This window comes from Lepus europaeus, chromosome 7 (assembly GCF_033115175.1).
Source record: "Lepus europaeus isolate LE1 chromosome 7, mLepTim1.pri, whole genome shotgun sequence".
Taxonomy (NCBI): Eukaryota; Metazoa; Chordata; class Mammalia; order Lagomorpha; family Leporidae; genus Lepus; species Lepus europaeus.
The window spans coordinates 95,704,425-95,729,614 of NC_084833.1; the positions used below are offsets into that span (position 1 = coordinate 95,704,425).

Genomic DNA, 25,190 nt, shown 5'->3' on the forward strand with positions numbered 1-25,190 from the left:
GACCTGGCCCATCCTCTACTGCCTTCCAAGGCCACAGCAGAGAGCTGGACAGGAAGTGGAGCAGCCAGGTGTCGAACCAGTGCCCATATGGGATGCTGGCACTTCAGGCCAGGGCATTAACCCACTGCACCACAGCGCTGGCCCCAAGCTTTGGGGTTTTTGCTTAGCATCACTTGAACTATTTAATTTCCTGTGTAACTCCATATAAACTTCAGAAATTTTTAATACTACACTTACGAAATGTGCCTTCAGAATTTTGATAGGCACTTCTTTGAACCTACAGACCACTTTGGATAGAATTGGCATGTTAAAATTTCTAATTTTTTTTTTTGACAGGCAGAGTGGACAGTGAGAGAGAGAGAGAGAGAGAGAAAGGTCTTCCTTTGCCGTTGGTTCACCCTCCAATGGCCGCCGTGGCTGGCGCGCTGCGGCTGGTGCACCGTGCTGATCCGAAGGCAGGAGCCAGGTGCTTCTCCTGGTCTCCCATGGGGTGCAGGGCCCAAGCACTTGGGCCATCCTCCACTGCACTCCCGGACCACAGCAGAGAGCTGGCATGGAAGAGAGGCAACCGGGACAGAATCTGGTGCCCCGACCGGGACTAGAACCCGGTATGCCGGCACCGCAAGGTGGAGGATTAGCCTGTTGAGCCACGGCGCTGGCCTAAAATTTCTAATCTAATATTAGAAATATGAGTGATATATTTTCACTCATTTATGTCTTCTTCAATTTATTTCATCAATGTTTCATAGTTTCAGTCTATGGATACTCCATTTTCTTGGTTTAATTTACCCATACTACTTTGGATAGCTACTGTAAATAGTATGGTTGTCTTCACTTCTTCTGAAAAATCAGTTAATGTATAAAAATTCTAACAGTTTTTGTATATTGATTCTATATTCTGTAACTTTACTGAGTTCATTAGTTCTACAAGTGTTTTGGTAGTGTTCAGTTTTCTATATTTATGGCCAAGCTGTCTGTAGAGACTAAACTAACTTTCTCCTGTCTGATTTGGATGCATTTTCTTTCTTTCTCTTGCCTAATTGTTTGGGCCACTACTTCAAGTACCAATTTGAATATAAGTGGACACCACTGTACTGTACTGATCCATAGAGGAAGTTTGCAACTTTTCAGAGTTTGAGGACCTTGTTGGCTATGGGTTTGTCACACATGGCCTTTATTGTGCTGATGTATATTCCTCTATTCCTAATTTGCAGAGAGCTTTTTATCATCAAAAGATGTTGAATTTTATATCTTTTGGTATCTACTAAAATGATCATGTGTTTTTACCTTTACCCTATTAATGTAGTATATCACATTTATCTATTTGTCTATGTCAAATAATCACTGTATCCCAGTGATAAATCCTACTCAACCCAAGTGAATGATACTTTTGATGTGCTGCTAAATTCAGTTTGCCAGTATTTTGTTCAGAATTTTTGAATCTATGTTCATCAGGAAATCTGCCCCATAATTTTATTTTTCTTTGGTATTCTTGTATAATTTTTTTATTGGGATAACGATGGCATCATAAAATGGGCTAGTAAATGTCCCCTGCTTTTCAATTTTCTGGAAAAATTTGAGAAGGATTGGCACTAATTCTTTAAATGTTTGGTAGAATTTACCTGTGAAGCAATCAGATCCTGGGCTTCTCTTTGTTGGGATATTGTTACTACTGATTCAATCTCTTTTCTGGTAAGATTTTCTATTTATAATTCCATTTTGGTGGGTTGAATGAGGGTGTTCCAAAGCTCCATAAAAAAGCCATATTATGAAATAACTATGCATGGATTTAATTTTTGTGCCAGAATAAACTTATCTTTTAATTTCATTTTTCTATGAACTTTCTGAAGTCACCTGGGATGTTTTAGGAATTTATCCATTTCTTCTAAGTTATTCAATTTGTCATAGGCACAATGGCTGGAGCTGTGCTGACCCGAAGCCACAGCCAGGAGCTTCCTCCATGTCTCCCCCATGGGAGCAAGGGCCCAAGGGTTTGGGCCATCTTCTACTGCTTTCACAGGCCATAGCAGAGAGCTGGATTGGAAGGGGAGCAGCCAGGACTCCAACTGGTGCCCACATGGGATGCCAACATTGCAGACAGTAGGTTTACCCATTATGCTACAGTGTCAGCCCCAGTATTATTTATTTAAAATAAACTTTCTGACCCCTCCCCTATTTTTTTCTTGAACTCAGATAATGTGAATGTTAATTCTCTTGGTAATGTCCTGTAAGTCCTATAGTCTTTCTTCATTTCTTTCCATTTCTCTCTACATAATTTGAAATATCTTCAAGTTCACATATTGTTTTTTCTACTTGATCAATTCTGCTATTCATGCTGTCTACGGAATTTCACATTTCATTCACTGTATACATAACCTCTAATATTGTCCTTTTTATTAAATATTTCAAACCTTCTTAAATTTCTTATTTAACTCATTTATTGTTTTCTCATCTTTTTGAATTCTCTGTATTTTGAGGCTCCTTAAAGTGACCATTTAAAAATTTTTGATACATAGCTTGTAGATCTCAATTTGTTTGGAATCAATTACTAGGAAATTATTTTGTTCTACTGAGGGTGGTATATCTCTTCGATTTTCTATGTTCCTTGTTGTCTTATAATGATGTCTGCACATCTAGTGGAACAGTCATCTGTTCCATATTTTACATGTTGCTTTCAATGGAAGAAAGGCATTCCAATAGCAGAAGGTGCTAAGGCATTTCCTGGATGAAGTTCAATAGTTTCGATTCTACTAAGGATGGAACAGCATATACTTGGTGTTCTGTCAGCTGAGGTCAGTGGTGATGAAGACTGCAAGAATTCATGGAAGCCAATGATGTGGTTGCCTGCAGCAGTAACAAGAGCTTTTAGGGTCTTCCTGATCTCTTTTTGTCCTACCAGCAGAGCTGTGGCTGAGGGGATTATCCTTGGCACTATCTCTGACTTGTAGGACTGATCATGGTAGCAGTGGCACAGATGCCTGATAATGCCTGTGGAGCAGCCAGAGGGCAGACTCATGAAACATGGGCACAGACAGGGCTACATCTTTTGGGAATTAATGGCATCACCAGCACTGGGAGTCAGACAACTTAATTTCACACTGAAAGAGTATGCATGGCAAGGGGGCTTAAGAAAATGTGGAGCTAGGGAGCCTAGGACAAGAAGCACAGGCATACACCAAGCTATAGAGGCTCCTACATTTAGGAGATGGGATAGTTTTCCATGGTGGCTGAGCTGGTGTTCAGAACAAGGGCATGTGCATACTTTGGTTCTATAGTCCAAGATGTAATCTAGCGTTCTATGGCAGTGGCTTTACCATTTGGGGTATACACACACAAAGCACTCTCTAACAGCCAGGGTCTGGAATGTGTGCACTTGCAGAGCAGCCACAGCTTACAGTTTTGGGCATGAATGGATTTGAGAGAGGTAGTGGCTCCACTGAAGTGGGAGTGAGAAAGAGTGGTGCAGCCTCACATCCCTCTGTAGGGTTCTTGGGCAGGAACAATTGTTGGTTAACTCATGGCAACAGGTATCAGTGTCCTCTGAGCAGCAGGTCACTAGGAACACTAGTCGTTCCCAATATGGTTAATATTAGCATCCTCTTTGCTTCTAATTGCCTCTTGGCATCTCAGGCCACCCAATATTCTCCACTTTTTTACTCCATTGTGTTGCAGATTCTTAAATGGATTCTTATACACTCCCAGAGTTATTTTGACTCACAAATAGCTGTCTTGGAAGAATTAAGGCTGGTATCAGCTATTTAATTGCTTTGATTACATCACTCCCAAAAATTCCATACTATCTTCCACAAGGGCTGCCCAACTATACATCCTCAGCTACCATGGACTAGGATACTTCCCGTCCCCTGGCCTCATCAGCATTTATTATTTGTTGATTTCAGTATGAGAGCCATTCGAATGGGGTGAAGTAAAACCTCATTGTGGTTTTGATTTGCATTCCCATGATGGCTAATGATCCTGAGCATTTTTTCATGTGTCTGTTGGCCATTTGAATTTCTTCTTTTGTAAAATCCTGTTCAAGTCCTTTGCCCATCTCTTAATTGGGTTGTTTGTTCTGTTGCTGTGTTTCTTGAGCTCTTTATAGATGCTAAATATTAATCCTTTATAGTTGTATAGTTTGCAAATATTTTTTCCAAATCTGTCAGTTGCCTCTTAGCTTTGCTGTGCAGATGCTTCTCAGCTTGATGTAATCTCATTGTCAATTTTGGCTTTGATTGCCTGTGCTTCTGGCGTCTTTCCAAAGAAGTGTTTGCCTATACCAACGTCTTGCAGAGTATCCCCAATGTTCTTTTTTTTTTTTTTTTTTTTGGACAGGCAGAGTTAGACAGTGAGAGAGAGAGAGAGAAAGGTCTTCCTTTTTCCGTTGGTTCACCCCCCAAGTGGCCACTATGGCCAGCACGTTGTGGCTGGAGCACTGCGCCAATCTGAAGCCAGGAGCCAGGTGCTTCCTCCTAGTCTCCCATGCAGGTGTAGGGCCCAAGGACCTGGGCCATCCTCCACTGCACTCCCGGGCCACAGCAGAGAGCTGGACTGGAAGAGGAGCAACCGGGACAGAATCTGGCATCCCAACCATGACTAGAACCCAGGGTGCTGGCACCACAGGTGGAGGATTAGCCTAGTGAGCTTCGGCACCGGCCAAATGTTCTTTAGCACTTTGATGGTATCAGATTGTAGATTTAGGTCTTTGATCCATTTTGACTGGAGTTTTTGTAAGGTGTAAGGTAGGGTTCTTGTATCATACTTCTGCATGCAGAGAACCAGTTTCCCCAGCACCATTTGTAAAAGAGACTGTCCTTGCTCCAGAGATGATTTTAGTTCCTTTGCTAAAGACAAGTTGGTTGTAGATGCTTGGATTGAATACTGGAGTTTCTGTTCTGTTCTTTTGGTCTACATGGTTTTTTGTTTTGTTTTGTTTTTGTTTTTTTGCCAGTACTAGGCTGTTTGATTATAACTATCCTGTAGTATTTTTTTTTTTTTTTGGACAGGCAGAGTGGATAGTGAGAGAGAAAGAGAGAAAGGTCTTCCTTTGCCGTTGGTTCACCCTCCAATGGCCGTTGTGGCCAGTACGCTGCAGCCGGCGCACCGCACTGATCCAAAGCCAGGAGCCAGGTGCTTATCCTGGTCTCCCATGGGGTGCAGGGCCCAAGCACTTGGGCCATCCTCCACTGCACTCCCAGGCCACAGCAGAGAGCTGGCCTGGAAGAGGGGCAACCGGGACAGAATCCGGTGCCCCGACCGGGACTAGAACCCAGTGTGCCAGCGCTGCAAGGCGGAGCATTAGCCTATTGAGCCATGGCGCCGGCTCTGTAGTATGCCTTAAAATCTGATATTGTGATGCCTCTGGCTTTGTTTTTGTTGTACAAGATTAGCTATTCTGGGTTTCTTGTGTTTCCATATGAATTTTACCATCATTTTTTCTAGATCTGAGAATGTGGTTGGTATGTTGAATGGGATCACATTGAATCTGCAAATTGCTTTTAGTAGTTAGGACATTTTGATATTAATAATTCTAAACCATGAACATGGAACATTTTTCCATTTTTGTGTTTTCTTCTATTTATGTTTTATAATTTTCATCATAGAACTCTTTGACATCCTTGGTTAAATTTATTCCAAGGTATTTAATTTTTTTGTAGTTATTGTGAATGAGATTAATTTTAGAAGTTCTTTCTCAGCCATGGCACTGTGTATAAAAAGGCCACTGATTTTTGTGTGTTAATTTTATATCCAGCCACTTGACCAAATTCTTATGAGTTCCAACAGTCTTTCAGTAGAGTCTTTTGGTTTCCGTATAAATAGAAATATGTCATCTACAAATAGGAATAGTTAGTTTAACTTCCTCCTTTCAATTTTGTATTCCTTTTAGTTCATTTACTTGCCTAATATCTCTAAGTAAAACTTTCAGGTTTATATTGAGTTGGTAATTTCTAGCTTCATTCCATGTGCTCAGGGAAGATGCATGGTATGATTTTGATTGTTTTGAATTTGCTAAGCCTTGCTTCATATCCTAGCATATGATCTATCAAATAGGACATTCCTATATGGATGAGAAGAATGTGTATTCTGCAATTGTGGGATGAAAGATTCTGAAGATATCAGTTAGGTCCAGTTGGTCCATAGTGTAGATTAGTTCAGTTGTTCTTTGCTGATTTTCTGCCAAACTGATCTGTCCACTGATGAAAGTAGGGTGTTGGAGTCTCCCATCACTATTGTATTGGAATCTGTGTCTCCCTTTAGATCCATTAACATTTGTTTTGTATAGCCAGTTGCCCTGGGATTTGGTGCATATACATTTATTACAGTCACATATTCCTTTAGAATTGATATCTTAACCATTATATAGTTCCCTTCTTTGTCTCCTTCAACAGTTTTTGTGTTAATATCTATTTTGTTCTATAATAGGATAGCCACACCTGATGGTTTCTGCTTTTTGTTAGCATGGAATATCTTGTTTCATCCTTTCACTTTCCATCTGTGTCTATCTTTGTTGATGAGGTGTGTTTCTAGTAAGGGGTAAGTAGATGGCTCTTGTTTTTTAATTCATTCAGCCATCCTATATCTAATTGGAGAGTTTAGGCTATTTACATTTAAGGTTACTATTCATACATACCAACTTGGCTCTGCCATTTTTCTGTAAGTATTCCTACTTTTTGCTTTGGATTTCCTTTGTACTTTTACTTGGAGATTTTCTGTCTTCACATTTTTTTTCATAATGATGACTATTTTTTTGTGGTTCTGTAACACATCCTTAAGCATTTTTGTAAGGCTGGATGAGTAATGACAAAGTCTTTCCATTTGTTTGCTATGGAAAGCCTTTATTTCACCTTCATCATAAATGGGAGCTTTTCAGGACTCAGTATTCTGGGTTGACAGGTCTTTTTTCTTTTAAAACTTTGACTATGTCTCTCTATTCTCTACTAATGTGTAAAGTTTCAGGCACTTCTTCAATCTCTTCATTTTCACATTCTAACATTGAAGTGTTGCTGTGCTCTTTTGTGGGGGGTCATTTCATCTCCCTATTCTTGTTTCTTGAATTTCCGCATTTATTTTTAGCATTTGTGGACATACTTATTGGGTTTTTTCCTCTGATGACTTTTATCTGTAGCTTAGTGGATTATCTCCTTTCAGTGAACATCCAGAGATGTGTACTGTAAGGTGGCCCACGAGTTCTGGTCAATGTTCCAGGCAAGTATGCAGGTTGATACACAAGTTAGGCATGGTAGATTTCTTTTTTTTATTTTTTAACTTTTATTTAATGAATATAAATTTCCAATGTACAGCTTATGGATTACAATGGCTTCCCCCTTCCATAACTTCCCTCCCACCCACAACCCTCCCTTTTCCCTCTCCCCTTCCATTCACATCAAGATTCATTTTCAATTCTCTTTATATACAGAAGACAAATTTAGTATATATTAAGTAAAGATTTCAACAGTTTGCACCCACTTAGAAACACAAAGTGAAACATACTGTTGGAGTACTAGTTATAGCATTAAATCACAATGAACAGATTTCTTTTTAACAGAAAGGAAGATATGATACCTTTGTTGGTGTAATCACACCCTCACCTCCTCTCTCCCAAAGTGATGAAATCTGAGGTATTAGCCCACAGTGAGTGTAATATTCATCTGCATTGCCGTATGAACAGCACAAAGGGTCTGTGAAGTCCTCAGTGTGAACATGGGTCTCATTGCAATGACCCACCCCAGGCAATTAGGGAGCTCTGAGCATGTACAGCCATTCACATTGATTGCTCAGAGACCCAGCTACACTTAGACCCTATCATGCAGCCACAGGGTTTCCACATTCTCAGCACACAAGGCTCCCACAGTCACAGTGTGCAGAGGATCCAACTCTGCCCCAACAGCCTGTCCCAGCTACAGAGACGCACATTCTCAGAGCTAGCTGCCTGTTGATGCTCCACCTAAGTGGTTTGAGCCCTGGAACCTGTAGTATTTTGAGAGGCTGGAAGCACCTCGCAGTCATATGTGGGTGCCCAGCCCCCGGTGGACTCCTCCCCCTCTCCACCAGACTCTAAGTCAGTGGGGAACATGGATTTTTCCCTTTGGTAGAATCCCTGGATCACACCCATGCAAAGAGCCACTGACTGCAGCCCCTACTCATTTCACAATGTTGCCTCCTCCCGCCAGTTGCTGGGTGCACACACCAAATCTGTTGTCGCTGCTACTGCTGACAAGATGTTATCTTGTCCCGGCCAGTTGCTGGGTGCACACACAATAGCTCCTGCAGCTGCTGCTGATGCCCAAAATGTTGCCCACTTCACTTAGCCAGTTGCTGGCTGCTGTTGTGGGGGAACTGGGAGAGAGAAACATGCCCTGTTTTTTTTTCACCAAGTTAGCGGGTATCCTATCCCCCTTAGGATTTCAGGCCTGATTCACACCAAGCTTTCCCTCTGGCTATAACACTAGTGGCATGGGCTGCTGCAGTCAGTCTGATCTTACCTCACTCTCCAAAGCTGATGCTTTCTCCGGCTCTCGGCTGCTAGGGTCACGTGTTGTGGCCATGTTCATGCTCTGCATCCACACCTTCCACACAGATCCATGGCATCTCTCTTCTTTCCATAGAATTTCTAGTGTGGTTTTCTAACTTTCCCCTGAGAATGTACCCCCCCCCCTTTTTTTTTCCTTTTTTTTACTATTTACCTATAGCCTAGAGCAATATGCCTTTTCCTATTCAGCCATCTTGGAATCTATTGTGATATTATGATTTATTACATTTCTACATATTATAACCTCCACATACTAGTTTTAACATTGATATATCTTTTAAAGAAATTTAGAGAATAAAACATTTACTGACATATGTAGTTATCATTTCAGTGTTTTCCATGGCTGTTAATTTTTATTCAGTGTCAGACATTTGACATGTTGTAGCTACTGTGTATATTTTTATTCCTGTACATATTTTTGAGCTTTCTTCTGGAACAAGTTTATGTTTCTTGAAAACAAATTAAATTACTTTTTAACAACTGTTTGTCAAGACTATATCAGTGCTCAAACTTTGAATAATTAGTCTAGAGTACTGAGCAATTATTCTACACCATACACTACCATTAGGTATACTCTACACAATTTCCATTTCAAAATTCCTAAAGCTTTTCATTCAAGCCAGTGGAAAATATTACCTCTAATTCTTTCAGGTAGGTCAATCTTTGCCTAGTCACAGGCATAGTTTCCTCATAAGTATGCATTGATCAGTACACAAAGGCACAAATGTGGTCTCCACACATCTCTGGAGTTCTCTCTCTGTGCAGTGATCTCTCTCAAAATCTTTTCTAGAAGTCGTTCTTATTGTCTTCATCTCTCTAAGCCCTCAGCTCTATTTACTCAACTTGAGCAGATCAATAGGCTCTGACTAGATCCCCCAATCTTGCACCATATCACAGAAACTTTTTCAAAGCAATAAAACAGGCCAACTGTAGGGCTCACCTCATTTGTTTCCCATCTCTTAGAAATCACTGTACTTTACTGCACATCTTGAAAACTCGGATACACTGCTAGTTGGTTGTTTTAGGTACCAGAGTAATGTAGTTATTCTATCTTTTCTGGAAGCATAATTCTTGAGTTATTTCTCATGCATTAGAAAAATTAATTCAGTTTTAAACTAAACACAGAGGGCAGAGCAAATGAGTAAAAATTTAAAAATTACTGGTGAATAGTGGCTACTCTGTTCCTATTGCTTTCTTTCTTTTTCAATGAATCTACCTACTGTGTTAATGAAAACTCCTCTTACTATATAGTATGTTTTGGGAGTGGGAGGAGTTGTGTGTATGTGTGTATAAGGGGTGCAGATAATTTGCCCAATCAGTTTACAGGTCTTCAGACTAAGTGGAAACACACCTAACTTGTCTCCTTCTGCATATGTCTTGTATGAAATGCTGAACCTCAAGACTAAGCCTACTACCCTACTTGAATTAGTCTTCCTTAGCAAATTTTGAATAAATTCATCATGTAAGAATGTTTATTTGTGGCAAGGAACAAATTGTGGTACATGAAAGATAGTCACAAGTTACTTCACATTCCTCCCAACAAGAAGCAGGATTATAATACCTGTTGAATGTATGTGGACTCTAAAACAGTGCTCACAATCAGAATACAGCAAAAATGAAGTTGAACCAATAGCTGAGACCAGACTCGAAGAGACTGGCACCTTCTACATCTTATGTCTTAGAACTATTCTTTGCAACGGTTGCCCTGGAGGAAGCCAAACACTGTACAGCAAGTCCAACTACTCTGAAATAGCCATACTTGGAGAAAGTGACTCCTGCCAGTGCCCAGATTTTCATCAGTCTAGCCTAGGCACCAGACATGTGAGTGAAGGAGCATTCTGAATAGTCCATGCCCAACAAATATCACGTGAAGAACAAAGCCCTGTCATCTCCAGATGTTGAACTACTCCAGTTAAGGCCCTATACATAATTTGAAGAAGAGGCAAATCATCCAGCAAAGCTCAGACCAAACACTTTAGCTAAAAACCATGAGATATAAAAAAATTGTTATGATAATAAGCTATAAAGTTTTGAAGTAATTTTTAATGCAGCAATAAATAATCAGAACAGAAGAAAAATTAGGAGTTCAGCATAGTTTTGTCTATTACAGATACAGATACTATAGAAATGTCAAGCTGGTTTTGGACACATGAATCTGCAGTTAGGGATGATGTGTATAGTAAGATATAAATTTGAAAGATATCCTCTTTAGCCTATGCTAGTTTTTTCCAAAGTATTTATTATTTATGTTTTTTTCTAAGTAATTTATTAATTTTGTTTAATATTCACTATCCGTAATCTCTTTTTTAAACTTCTTAAAAAGAAAGATATTACCAGCATGAGCTATCACCAGCATGCAGAATTACTGCTGGCACATGGTAGACAAATATTTGCTGAAGAAATGAGTCAACTTAAAAATTGTACTTAAAACTATTTTAACCATGAGATTACTTTGAGAGCCTGTATAGTGAGAAAAAACAAAAGCTAAGGCTTGAATATAGTCACGTAAACATTTAGGAAGTTGAGCAGATGAAGAGAAGCCAGTAAAAAGAAGTGATCAAATATGTCTGCTGACGGGTAGAGTAAAATGAACACTGAACATTATTTGCTAGATTTATCTACGTGGAAGGTCATTGATGATACCCACAATGAACAGTTTAGTAACACAGATGAGGATAAAGTCTAACTGTACAAAGAATAGAAAAAGACTGAAGAGAGAAGAAACAGATCTTTTAAAAATGAGTTCAGCCGTCAACCAGAGAAATGGTTAAAGGAGGATATGATGCCAGAAATTGTTATTGATGTACTACAGAATGTTGTTGTATTCTAAAAGAAATAGCCCTTCACAGAGAAGGAAAAAACCTAATAAATTCTCTGCTGTGGCCAGGGAGTGCAGTGGAGGATGGCCCAAGTGCTTGGGCCCATGGGAGACCAGGAGAAGCACCTGGCTCCTGCCATCGGATCAGCGCGGTGCGCCGGCCGCAGCACGCTACCGCGGCGGCCATTGGAGGGTGAACCAACGGCAAAAGGAAGACCTTTCTCTCTGTCTCTCTCTCACTGTCCACTCTGCCTGTCAAAAAAAAAAAAAAAAAAAAAAAAAATTAAAAAAAAAAAAAAACCTAATAAATTAGAGAGAAGGGGCAACTAAATAAGTGAGAAGGGATGAAATCCAATACAAAAGTGAGTGAATTGGTCCTAGACAAAAACAGTAAAATAATTTATCCATTATCAAAATAAAACTATAATACATGGACACAAATGCAGGTATATTCATGGATATGATCAAAAGTCCTTTCTTTCTCCTTCTTATTCCTTCAGTAAAATAGGAAGCAAGGTTATCCACTGAAAATGAAGAAGAAATTTAAAAAGTTCTTTACCACTGCACTCAAATATACCTCTCAAGCATTTTATATTATAATTATTTATATACATGTCTCTCAACTAAACTATAAAATAATTCAAAGTAGAAGGACTTTTTATCTTTGCACTATGAGCAGGTAACATGATTTTCTATAATAAAATGTTTAACTCACTGACAGAATAAATCAATGTTAAAATTTCCTTTCAGACTTTGAAGCAAAATTAAGGGATTGAAAGCATCAGTACACACATAGTACTGTCAAGCATCTATGTGAGATTATTCAACTGCAAATTTTAAGTATTAAAAAACTAAAGCCATTTAACTTCAACTTGTGAACAAAATTCTAACTAGAACAAAAACATTTCTTTAACTTACCAAGGAAATAATGAGACACTGGTATTAAAATTAAATGTTTGGAACATCAGTTATACTTAGGAGATGTTTCACACTAATGTCAGATATTCAACATTTTGTGACAAAATTTCAAGGTCCAGCTTCCAAAAATTCATTTGAATAGGGGTTACTACAACAGTAACTTTGATATAAAAAAAAAAAAAAAGCAGGAGCATTCTCAGACCACAGCCACATTTGTGACTAGAGGGATGCTATCTTGATGCTTAATGTTGAAAGCAAATAAAAATTAAGGTATTAGGTCAAGTAAAAGACAAAAGAATATGCTTCTAACATTAAAGTATCCTCATTTTCATAGCAATGTAACAATGATTTGGCTATAAATTATAAATTTCACACAAACTCTAAATGACTATAAATTGTGCTATTAGGAACAATTACTTTTAAAAGCACAAAAATTCAAAGACACTAGTTAAAAATGCAGAAACAAAAACAAACTTGATTGATGCATATATTTTCATTAACATTTAATCAAAAGACTTGTGGGACATTACTTTTTCCTTTAACTAAAACAACAGTAGTAATACTCTAAGCTATTAGCTCTCCTGGAAAATTCCATGAAAAGAGATTCTAATTATTATTGAAAATGCCAAGTCTTATAGTTAAAAGTACAAAAGAAGCCAGGAAATAGACAACTATTTTAAAGCAGGCCCACTTTCTCTAGATCAAAGATTTGCCATACTTCCTAGATATTCTTTCAGAAAAGCCCTATCTCTAGGTGAACTGAATAGCTTGGAGAACCAAGAAGTAGGTACAAAACAGCAATTTGAGCAGGTTATCCAATATATCTGCTATTACTCATACATAGTCACTAATATGAAGTTCACAGGAGCAAGTAAGGAAGAAAACAACAAAATCCAACAAACAAGGCTCTCAGAAAGCCAGGGAAGTCTGCTGCCATTATGCTTCTTCCTTATGACCTAAGAATCACTTGTTTACTTAAGATAGCAAAGAAATACAATTGAATGAGATCTGAAGAATTAAAACTAAAAGACACACTCTAACATTTTTTACTTTTGGTGAAGTCATACGGTTTCCACCACTGAGCAAACTGCAGGGCTTTCTTCCTCTGGTCTTCAAAGCTTTCTCGAATCCCTTTCCTCCAAAGTCTTGGTTCTAAATCCAACATTCCACCAATGATTTCCTTTTAAATGAGAAAATGTACGCACATAAAAATAATGGAAATCAGAATGAAACTATTTGCTTGCTCTATTAAATAAAACATTCTCCGTAATATTTAAATATTGCATAAATACTAGGTTTAAATTTAAAAATATTGCTTTTAATTTGTTCTAACTATGCAAGCTGTTTAATTATAGTAGTCCTAACCATGTTTCCTCTCAAGCAATTTGCTCATGTTCTCACTTGTTAGCATATCTACCAAGCAGGAGCAAAGGAAGGGAAGTAAAATGAAATTTAATTTATTTTGTCCATATTAACTGCTCAAGAAAATAATTTGGAGAAAAAAATTAATCAATACCAGCAATTCCAGTTCAGTCTTAGACTAATTTTCTCTCTGCTACCTAGTACATTTATAGTCCAGTTTCTTCCAGTATTAGTTGGAGATCTTTATTTATGAAACAAAATATTCCATTACTAATTACTAATTTAAGTAAATTTAAAATTAGTAAATTATAAATCACATTCCTTTTAAAAGTCACATTCTGAAGCACTGGAAGTAATGGCTTTTGGTTATCTGCTTATTATTCTAGATTATTTCCTTCATGATCCTCTTGCTACTTTGTTAGCTATAGAAATTAATCAAATGGGAAGATGTTATACTTATCAAATGCTCACATTATCAAGTGCTTACACAGAGGGCAATACTGTAGGCATGGTATGAACACATTGCATATTCAGCCTAGTCCTACTAGACTATGTTGTGTGACCTTGGACATCCAGCACAACGTCTCTAGGATATCCCTTCACAGAAAAGGGAACTTTCTATTATTAGGAGAGGGAAACAAAGGGCGCCAAAAGAGACAGTAGTTGGTATAAGACATCAAGAGAAATGTGAAAGGTTAGATTCAGCACAAGTGTTTCTCAGCAACAGTCCTAGTAAATGATGTAGTTTTTAAAAGCCTTACAAGTTAGCTTGAAAAACTGTCTCAAAACATCAAGTTTTGTCTTACGTGTACCATAGACGATTGATTCTTTTTGTTACTGCAGCAACTGTCAACAAAAAGAGAACATCCTAATAGCTTTTTTTCTTGCTCTCTCAACAACTACTGGGTGGGGTAGTAAGGTTAAACTGAGTCCATGTGCCCATGGGCTATTTCTTGGGAAATAAACTTTAGAAAAATTGGCCCAGTGACTCAGTGAGGATTAGGGAAACTTTCTAATCTTGAAAAGTTAAGTCATAATGCCTGAATAATATATGGAGGGAAAATAATATCCCAATTAAATTAACAAGTAAAAATGAATATTTTAATTTTTTTCACTAGAATCAAGTTAATTTAAAAAATTATAAATACAGAGTAACTGAACCTTCAGTTATAAAGTTCTATTCTATGGAATAGAAAAAAACAGGATTTTTCAGACCAATCAAAACCAATTTCTTTCCAGTTAACTCTAAAAAAATTTTTTTTTAAAGTTCTCAAAAAAGTCACAACAGTTAAAAGATGTACATGACTCTTTTGGGCCTCTGGTTAACTCATTAAGAACAACAGCATAAAAAATTCTGAATCCAAATTCTAGAGCTCAGATGCCACTTGATATATCCCTGTTCACTGCTGAAGACAGTCTTATGCAAGACAGAAGAGTACAGAGGAAGGGCAAACAAGGGGTAGCAGGGGCGGGGGAGACCTGAGCAGTTCAACAAGCTCCTCTAATTTATAGGAACTGATGATACAGGGAAGATATGAGCAGAGAGGACTAAGCTACACTACATTAAAAGATCAATTCTACCATTATTATTGCCCAGACTTCTTTCAACTGCACTAACTGCTACATTAGTTTCATACCAGTTCCTGACAGAACCTTAAACACTTCTCACTCAGTATATATTTAATTTAAGGATTACACCCCCTTACAAGGCAATCTTTCATAATGCAAAGAAAATAATGGGGAAACAAAGGATCTGGACCCTAGTTTCTACCTAGAAACCATCCACATGAAATCAGTCACAATAACCTGCTTATCTATAAATCAAGAGGTGAAATAATTTGCTCTCTAGTTCAATCATGACTACATGTATCTGTAGGTCTGTCACTGATTTGTATGTGATACTGGACAAGTTACATTCCTCTCTGTAGCACAGTTTCTTCACTTCAAATGAAAATTATAATACCTATACAATAAACATGTGGGCATTAAATGAATGGTTAGCCCAGTAGCTGGCACACTGTAAGCCCAAGATAAGTGTTAGCAATTACCAACACTCAAAGTATAAGGCTGGCTGACTCCAAAGAGAAACACCACAGTTACTGTTGACACTGCCAAGAAATGTTTGGTTCTGAACAGACACTTTTGACTCTGTTATAAATATGTGGCATATATTTGTCCATACTTTCTAGACACTCTCTGTCTAAAAATTGGGTGGAGCAGTATTCACCAACCTCATTGTACATTGTGCCCAAAATCTTGATTTCCCTTCAAAATAAAAGTGTTAAGCAAATTTCTAACTACTGGAATGTGACCACATGTGTGAATATACCTTTCCAAAGTAATGAGGGAATCTGTGTTGATCTTCAATGACATGAGCAAACCCTCCTTGAAGACCAAAGTTCACAGAGAAGTAGGGCAAGCCTCTGGGTACCTAAACAAACAAATCACACATGAAACACAGCATGAAGTCAGAAGGCTACGCTTAATCCTTTTTCTTGCTCTCTGACATGACAGTAATTCAGTAGCCCACAAGACAAACATACAATGAATATACAATTCTAAAACACTGAGGCAATGAACTAACTTCCCAAGTAGAAGATTTCATTTTGATAGACTTTCAGCCAGACAGCTCTTCATCCTATCTAGCAATTATAATCAAGACCAATTATTTTCCTATCTTTGGGGAAAACAGGAAAGGAAAAAAGATACCTTTTAAAATATAATCACAGTCATTTTCCTTAGCTATATAAATAATGAATAAAGATATGTTTTCTTATAGTTTATTCACAATGCATAATAAGAGTCTGTCCATATACCTAAAGCTTGATTTATGGTATCTTTGAATTTTTACTATAGTTATCAAAAATGAACAAGAACAATCATAAATTTCTTTATTCACTCTTAAAATAAATACGGCAACACTTAATTTACCAATCTCATTCCAGAATATTTCCAGAATTAATTTTCTGTTATTTTTAACCTTCCTTTCCTCTTCCTCCTCCTTCTTCCCACACAAAAAGTATCTTAAACTTTATCTTGACTGACAGACTGTAATTTCTTGCCTTTTCTATCAATTAAGTAGATACTGTATTCTTGTTAAAGTTTTTCCTTCATGCTCTAACTCTGTCACCAGAAATTATCCAAGTGGATCAAGTTATAGCAACATTTTTCTAATTCAGTCTTCACACAGTATTTACTCATCTGCACAGTGAATCACATCTCCCTACCTAACAATACGAATTTTGCATTGTGCCTGAAAGAAGAAACTGAAAGAGTAAAGTATAGTATGGTAGTGAACAGTTACCTTAAAATACTACAAACAATATTATAGGAAAAGCGTAGGATTTTTAAAAAAGTATAAAATTCAGAGAAGCATTATTACACGTGGCTTTATGTATTTCCATATTTTTAATACGATAATCATGTATATAGCTACCTAGCTATATTGCTAGAAGAGTTATTAATCAGTATGCATTATAAAACCTATAATATCAGCCGGCGCCGCGGCTCACTAGGCTAATCCTCTGCCTTGCGGCGCCGGCACACCAGATTCTAGTCCCGGTCGGGGCGCCGGATTCTGTCCCGGTTGCCCCTCTTCCAGGCCAGCTCTCTGCTGTGGCCAGGGAGTGCACTGGAGGATGGCCCAAGTGCTTGGGCCCTGCACCCCATGGGAGACCAGGAGAAGCACCTGGCTCCTGCCATCGGATCAGCGCGGTGCGCCGGCCGCAGCGTGCCAGCCGCGGCGGCCATTGGAGGGTGAACCAACGGCAAAAGGAACACCTTTCTCTCTTCTCTCTCTCTCTCACTGTCCACTCTGCCTGTCAAAAAAAAAAAAAAAAAAAACCTATAATATCAAAGCATGTATATATTTAACACCTTCTATTTATTACACTAGCCACCAGAGGGAAGGTGAATGGAACAGTGGTACCTCCCTTTAAAGATATTGAGAGAATTACAGCCAAAAAAATTATTTATAATTTATAATTTTAAATCACAGTAAAAAAAAAAAAGGGCACTGTTTGACTATTCAAATTTTTTCCTCTTATTCCACTTGATACTTCTGACTTCCTATAAGTATCTTGAATTTCAGTGTCTGAAAGGTAACCTTGATATGAGCTCAAGTTTTCCTTATGAAGTACTTTCCTTAATTTAAAAAGCAAGTCCCTAAATGCTTGTCTTTTAAAAACTGTTGTAACTGCCGGCGCCGCAGCTCAATAGACTAATCCTCCGCCTTGCGGCGCTGGCACACCAGGTTCAAGTCCCAGTCGAGGCACCGGATTCTGTCCCGGTTGCCCCTCTTCCAGGCCAGCTCTCTGCTGTGGCCCTGGAGTGCAGTGGAGGATGGCCCAGGTCCTTGGGCCCTGCACCTGCATGGGAGACCAAGATAAGCACCTGGCTCCTGCCATCGGATCAGCGCGGTGCACTGACCGCAGCGCGCTGACCGCGGTGGCCACTGGAGGGTGAACCAACGGCAAAGGAAGACCTTTCTCTCTATCTCTCTCTCTCACTGTCCACTCTGCCTGTCAAAACAAAACAAAACAAAAAAAAACCTGTTGTAATTGATACGAATTAAGACTTAAAATAACATTTTAGAAATTGACGATGAATTCCCATGAAACCTCAAAAAAATAGTTTGTGAAATGACCATTTTTCTGGACCATTTACCATTATACAACTCCTCTGCATGAACCATTTATATGTGTTTCCTTTTCCTACCACCATTGATGTCACACTGCACCACACAGAAAGCAAAAGACCCAGAAACTGTAAACAAAATAGGCAGAAAGTGAATCTTATACTCACACTACAAGGAAAAGTATAGATTAAAACAAAGACAGGAGCAGGTATTTAGCATAGTGGTTAAGTCACTGTTTGAACACCCCAAAGCCAATATCAAAGTGCCTGCTTTGAGTCCTATCTACTCCACTTCTGATTCGAATTCCTGTTAATGTGCATCCATGGGAGGCAGCAGTTGATGGCTCAAGGACTTGGGCCACTACCTCTCACGTGGAAGACCTGTGTGGAGTTCTGGGCTCCTGGCTATGGCCTGGCTCAGCACCAGCCACTGAAGGCATCTGGGGCATGAACCTATGGAAAGAAGATTTCTGTCTCTATGCTTTTCAATGAAAAATGAAAATATATAAAAATGTTTTTAAAAATCAGAGTAGTTATGGATCTCTATTACAAGCTAAGAATCTAACTGGTGAAATAAATATATAAAACACCATTGAATTCCTATGAAGCAGACAAAAAACTTGGAAATTAGTAAACACATAAAGTTTTTCAAACAAGAAAAATTATGTTCTCTTAGAAGTAAAAACATTAAAATAATTTAATATTGTTAATCTTATATTCAGAAACATTTTTATCATTTTTAAAAAACACTGAAAGGCCAGCGCTGTGGCACAATGGGTTAAGCCTCCATCTGCTTTGCTGGCATCCCATATGGGTACCAGTTCGAGTCCTGCCTGCTCCATTTCCAATCCAGCTACCTGCTAATGCACCTGGGAAAGCAGTGGAAGATGACCCAAGTGCTTGTGCGCTTGTACCCAGATGGGAGGCCAAGAAAAGCTCTTGGCTCCTGGCTTCAGCCTGGCCCAGCTGTGGCTGTTGCAGTCATTTGGGAAGTAAACCAGTGGATGAACGATCTCTCTCTTTCTGTCTCTCTTCTCTCTCTGTAACTCTGCTTTTCAAGTGAATAAATACATCTTTAAAAAAAAAAAAAAAGACACTGGAAAACTTATTAACCTAAAAGGTGAACTTCTTTGGAATTACTCATACATTAAAGTTCTCTTCATAATTACGAATCGAAGCTAAGAAGCACCTCAGGAGGTCATCTGGTTCATTAGCCAACTACTCTGAGTCTCAAATAGCCTCAGATGTAAGACTATGTGATGTCTTAGTAAAGGCAATGGTTCCCATATTTGAGACACTTCAAAGCTGAATATATAGTTTATGTTCATACAAGGACTGATGTCTGTTTCCTATTTTCTATATTGGTTAAATTAAAATACTGAATTCCTGGATACTTAATTGAGGTCTTTTTCCTGATTTTTAAAAACAAACAATAGTTACTAGATGGGTAATTACTAGTAAAACTCTATATAGTGTAGCAAACAGGGAGTAATACATTTCTTCTAAAATCTGTACATTGAAACATACTTTAATAAAGATTTATTCATTTATTTATTTGAAGGCAGAGTTACAGAGAAAGAGACGGAGAAACAGAAAAAAAGAGAGAGATCTTCCATCTGTTGGTTCACTCCCAAATGGCTGCAATGACTGGAGGTGTGCAGATATGAAGCCAGGAGCCAGGTCTCCCATGTGGGTGGCAGAGGCCCAAGCACTTGGGTCATCTGCTGCTTTCCCAGGTGCATTAGCAGGGGGCTGGATCAGGAGCAGGGCAGCCAGAACATAAACTGGCACACAACTGGAATGCCAGTGTTAAAGTCAGTGGCTTAACACACCATGCCAAAATGTTTGTCCGTAACTTGAAATATTTTTGACATTGTTACTGAAGCCATCTTCTAAAAAAAAGATTTTATGGCATGGAAAAATTATGATTTATGAGGTGAAAGACCGGGGCAAAAAGATGTACATGAAGCACTTTTTTCTATAAACTATTAAGGGAGAGAAATAAACAAGACATTTAGGGTTTATGTCATTTTGCTTTGTTTTTTTTCTTTCTTTCTTTCTTTCTTTTTTTTTTTTTTTTTTTTGGACAGGCAGAGTTAGACAGTGAGAGAAACAGAGAGAAAGGTCTTCCTTCCGTTGGTTCACCCCCCAAATGGCCGCTACGGCCGGCGCACTGCACTGATCTGAAGCCAGGAGCCAGGTGCTTCCTCCTGGTCTCCCAGGAGAGGAAGCAGCTACAGACAGTGAGAGGGAGAGACAGAGAAAGGTCTTCCTTCTGTTGGTTCATTCCCTACATGGCCGCAACAGCCGGAGCTGTGCCGACCTGAAGGCAGCAGCTGGGTGCTTCTTCCCAGTCTCCCACGTGGGTGCAGGGTCCCAAGCATTTGAGCCATCTTCCGCTGCTTTCCCAGGCCACAGCAGAGAGCTTGATCGGAAGATGAGCAGCCGGGACTAGACCCGGCACCCATATGGGAGGCCAGCGCTGCAGGCAGAGGATTAATCTACTGTGCCATGGCACCCACCGGCCCTTCCCTCCATGAACTTTTAAAAGTATCCGTGTACATATTCTAGTTCAAAGATTCAAATTTAATTGCATTATTGAATACACATTATTCACATGTAAAACATTTTCTATGTTTTTCCTATTCCCTTGCTGGAGGGTTGGGTCAGACTACATATTGAAAACAAAGTGGCCAGCGCCACAACTCACTAGGCTAATCCTCCGCCTGCGGCGCCAGCACCCCGGGTTCTAGCCCCAGTCGGGGCGCCGGATTCTGTCCCGGTTGCTCCTCTTCCCGTCCAGCTCTCTGCTGTGGCCCGGGAGGGCAGTGGAGGATGGCCCAAGTCCTTGGACCACTGCATCTGCATGGGAGACCAGGAAGAAGTACCTGGCTCCTGGCTTCGGATCGGCACAGCACCGGCCGTGGTAGCCATTTGGGGAATGAACCAAAGGAAAGAAGACCTTTCTCTCTGTCTCTCTCACTGTCTATAACTCTACCTGTCAAATAAAGAAATTAATAAATAAATAAATCTTAAAAAAAAAGAGAGAGAATTAGGAAACAGGCAGGTCCACATAAGAGTAATAAACCCACAACCTCATACTCAAGTACTATTTTATAAGTAGTATATTTTCTTTGTTGACAAATAATATAGTTTCAGATTCAAAATGAAGGCTCTAGGAAAACTTATGCTCATTATAATTCTAGTGACAAAATGCTCTTCTCACCTCAGTCCCAGAAGAGCACAGAAGCCCACAAAAGCAGCTCTCACAGTAGATTCTAAAGCTGCTACAGCCAATTATGGGAACAAGAATCATTTGGACAAACAAAAAACCCTCTTACAGACAAACATTTTATAAACCAGGTAAGATATAGAATTAGTTACTCCACCTTCAGTCACTCAGCCAAACTGTCTACTTCTCAACTAAACTAACATATGGAAATAATGAAAATCTTTAATACTAGGGTAATTTTATTTTACTTAAGTTATACAGGTTTCATGTATTTCATATATACAGATTTAGGAACACATTGATAGTTCCCACCATACATACCCTCCTTCCCACCCCTCTCCAACCATTCTTCCTCCTCTCTCTCCTATTCCCATTCTTAATTTTTACAAAGATCTATTTTCAGTTTACTTAATGATCATAAGGTTAACTCTACACTAAGTAAGGAGTTTAACAAATAGTATGAAATACTGTGCTCACTCGATAAGGGTCTGAATGCAGACCCGCCTGATGTGAAGACGTCACTCAGGGAAGCAGAAGCTTCCGTGTCCTCACAGGCTCACAACCAGGAACATCACCACTCGGACTACATCGGCTGATTGGGGGTTTTGGCCTTTTGTATGTTAAGCTTACTATCTTGTGATTTTGATTTTTTTTAATGAAGTATTTTTGGGTACAAAGTATTTTGTGATGGTTAAATTGGGAAGTAAGACAGATCTGCAGTTCTCTCTTCCATCACAGCTTTCTCTTGGTCTTCATGGTGGTGATGAGTAAGAGTACTGCTACCCTAATGGGGTTCATTGGAAGTCTGTGTTCTCTTACCTCTCCCAGTCTTCCCATAACTGGAATCTGAAAATGCAAACTATGGGTACTACTTTTTAAATAAATATTGGTAATGAAAATGTGCCTTTAGATAAATACTAGTAATCAAAGTATGTCTTTTGAAGATGTGTTCTGAAAGAAAGGTAATGATTCAGTGTGATGTGGGTACAACTTTCATCAAATAGTTTTTATAGGATTTTGAGAGTTGTTGTATTAATTTTTATAACAGAGAGCTACTGTTTTATACCCTAAAATTAAAATAGTATGAAAATATTTTTACATGTCTGACATGCCAGTAAAGTTGGATTATTTAAGATATGGCTACAAGTCAAAATATACTAGCTGTATTTTGTAAGATGTCATGAATATAATTCTTATTTAAACATTGTATTTTTTCAATAAGTATGTTTATATTGACAAACATGGTAGGATAAGGGCAATAAAAATCATTGTCTTAAACAAATAGTATGAAAAAGAAACCACTATTCTTCAACAGAAGAGACAAGAGCTGTTTATAAAAAAAAAAAATTGATACTTACAGACTTTCTGATATCTTTTGAAGAAAGATCAATCAATTTCTTGTTCATGGACCACTCTTCATCAGATTCCATTATGGCTTTCTAAGAAATAATTATTGTTAAATAAAAAAGTAATGTATTAGTAAATACAAAGAGTTAAAAAGAAAATAATACAATGAACTAATTACAAGAGATGGTATACATACTATACTTTTTCAGAATGAATTAAGGCTTTAATTCTAGTTATTTACACGTGGAATTTCCTGATTTATTTAAAAATTTTATTTATTGTTATTTGAAAGGCAGTAAGAGAGAAAAGGAAAGAGAGGGAGAAAGCTGTTCAAAATAACCAGGGCAGGGCCGGGCTAGAGACAGAAGCCAAGGGTCTCCCATGTGAGTGGCAGCGACCAAACCACTTGAGCTATCACTTGCTGCCTCCCAGAATGCTTATTAACATGAAGCTGATCAGAAACAGAGCTGTAATTAAAACCCAAGCATTCCAACATGGGATGTAGGCACCCCAAACAGCAGCCTCGCCACTACACCAAACACCTACCCCTTGATTTTTCAAAGTCCCATCTTTCATCAATTATAACATTTTTTTTAATTTAATTTTTTTTTTTTAAGATTTATTTACTTGAAAAGCAGGGTTAAAGAGAGAGATCGACACAGAGAGAGGTTTCCCATCTGCTGTTTCATTTCCCAAATGGCCACAATGGCTGGAGCTAGGCCAGTCTGAAGCTAGGAACCAGGAGCTTCTTCCAGGTCTCCCACATGGGTACAGGGGCCCAAGTACTTGGGCTGTCCTCCACTGCTTTCCAGGCACTTCAGCAGGGAGCTGATCAGAGGGGAAACAGCTGGGAATAGAACCGAAGCCCATTTGGGATGCTGATGCTGCAGATGGTAGCTTTTCCCGCTACTCCACAGCACTGGCTACTCATTCTTAACTCTTCTAATTTCAGCTCAACTTTATATGACAAAACAATCCTTATTAAGACTAAACAAATTAATACTGAAGATAGAGAACATAAGTTTACAAATTTTTTACTGAATTCATAGAAATCCAGTCAAACACATTTAGTCTTGTTGCTCTTTTCTAAAATATCAAGAGCAATTTATATGCTTTCTGGCAACCAAGGACTTGAACTAATTTATGTCCTACAGCAAGTAAAAATGCTGAAAGAAATTGTTCTAAAAAATAAATCATTTTTTAAAAAAGACAGGGAAATACATAAAAATGGAATTAGAAGACTAGGCTAAGCAGTTTAAGTATGACTGCTTTACAGTGAAGAAATCTTAATAGAAAATCTAAGGTCATGAGTATAAAATTATCTCAATTTGTACACTATCATTACCAGTGAAATAAATTTTAAGGAAGGACATCCAGTAAGTACAATTTAAATATATCATACATTTCCCTTTTTAAAAGGTACAGACTGCTTGGCTTTACATTATAATGTAACACATTCAATACAAAATTGAAGTGAAGTAAAATAAGATAAATACATCTTCAATGATCAAATTAAAAGTTTGCTGCAGAAAAGTAATACTCTTCTGCTAAGACATGACATTTCTGTCATTTCCCATAAGTAACAATGACTTGTCTACACTGGGCCAACAGCCACAATTACCTAAAACTCTACTAAGGAAGTATTAAAAAACACACTGAAAAAATGTATAATAATTTCTTTCTCAACTAAACTTCATTAACATAAGATGAGCATGAGTCTTTGGGATTATGTTGCCTCACTCTCTCATACTTTAATAGCACAATTCTTCAAATCAAATTATCAGGTGTTTTTAAAGATTTCTAAAGAGAAAGTAGATTTTCATCAACTTGTTCATTGTTTATAATCCTTTTTACTGGAATTTATGCTCATATTAATAAATCTTATCTGTCTAAATGTTTTAAATGCAATCTTCTTACTCAAACTCACAATCCATTATCTTCCTTTTTCTTTAACCATATGCATATTTCAAATACGATTCTATATTCACATATTTGTTAGTTTATAAATCATACTACATTCAAGTCACATACGATTTAATAAGCTATCTGAATAGTGTTATGGCTCTTAGTTGGTTACAAATCTCAGTCATTTATTTCACATCCAAAAATGTACATAAAAGTTACAAGTAGTACAAGTACTACAATGAGATACTAAGTACTAAAATTTACATCAATAATTTGCCTCAGCAATTGCAATTTGTACTGTTTGAGTGTTAAAATCTCTAATTTAAAAGACCAGTTTTGAGATCTGTGATTTTAATTTTCACTTGATAGAACCTCATTGTAAAACTGACTTCATTTGGGCCGGCGCTGTGGCTCAACAGGCTAATCCTCCGCCTTGCGGCGCCGGC

At 38.2% G+C, this 25,190-nt stretch overlaps 1 protein-coding gene across 6 annotated transcripts in view; it reads right to left on the bottom strand.

Annotated features, from left to right (window-relative positions):
* Positions 1–7,359: 7,359 nt before the first annotated feature.
* CWF19L2 (CWF19 like cell cycle control factor 2) overlaps positions 7,360–25,190 on the bottom strand; it is a 155,727-nt gene continuing 137,896 nt past the window's right edge. For 5 of the 6 annotated variants that reach the window (XM_062196955.1, XM_062196954.1, XM_062196956.1 and 2 more), the window contains 5 exons: positions 22,851–22,931; positions 15,955–16,056; positions 13,314–13,443; positions 11,647–11,869; positions 7,360–11,389 (listed from right to left, as the gene is read on the bottom strand). In XM_062196955.1, the coding sequence (XP_062052939.1) occupies positions 11,655–11,869; positions 13,314–13,443; positions 15,955–16,056; positions 22,851–22,931 (528 nt within the window). In that variant the 3' untranslated portion in view covers positions 7,360–11,389; positions 11,647–11,654. Of the gene's footprint in view, positions 11,390–11,646; positions 13,444–15,954; positions 16,057–22,850; positions 22,932–25,190 lie in introns of those variants that run through there. The other variant, XM_062196958.1, reaches the window with a different exon arrangement.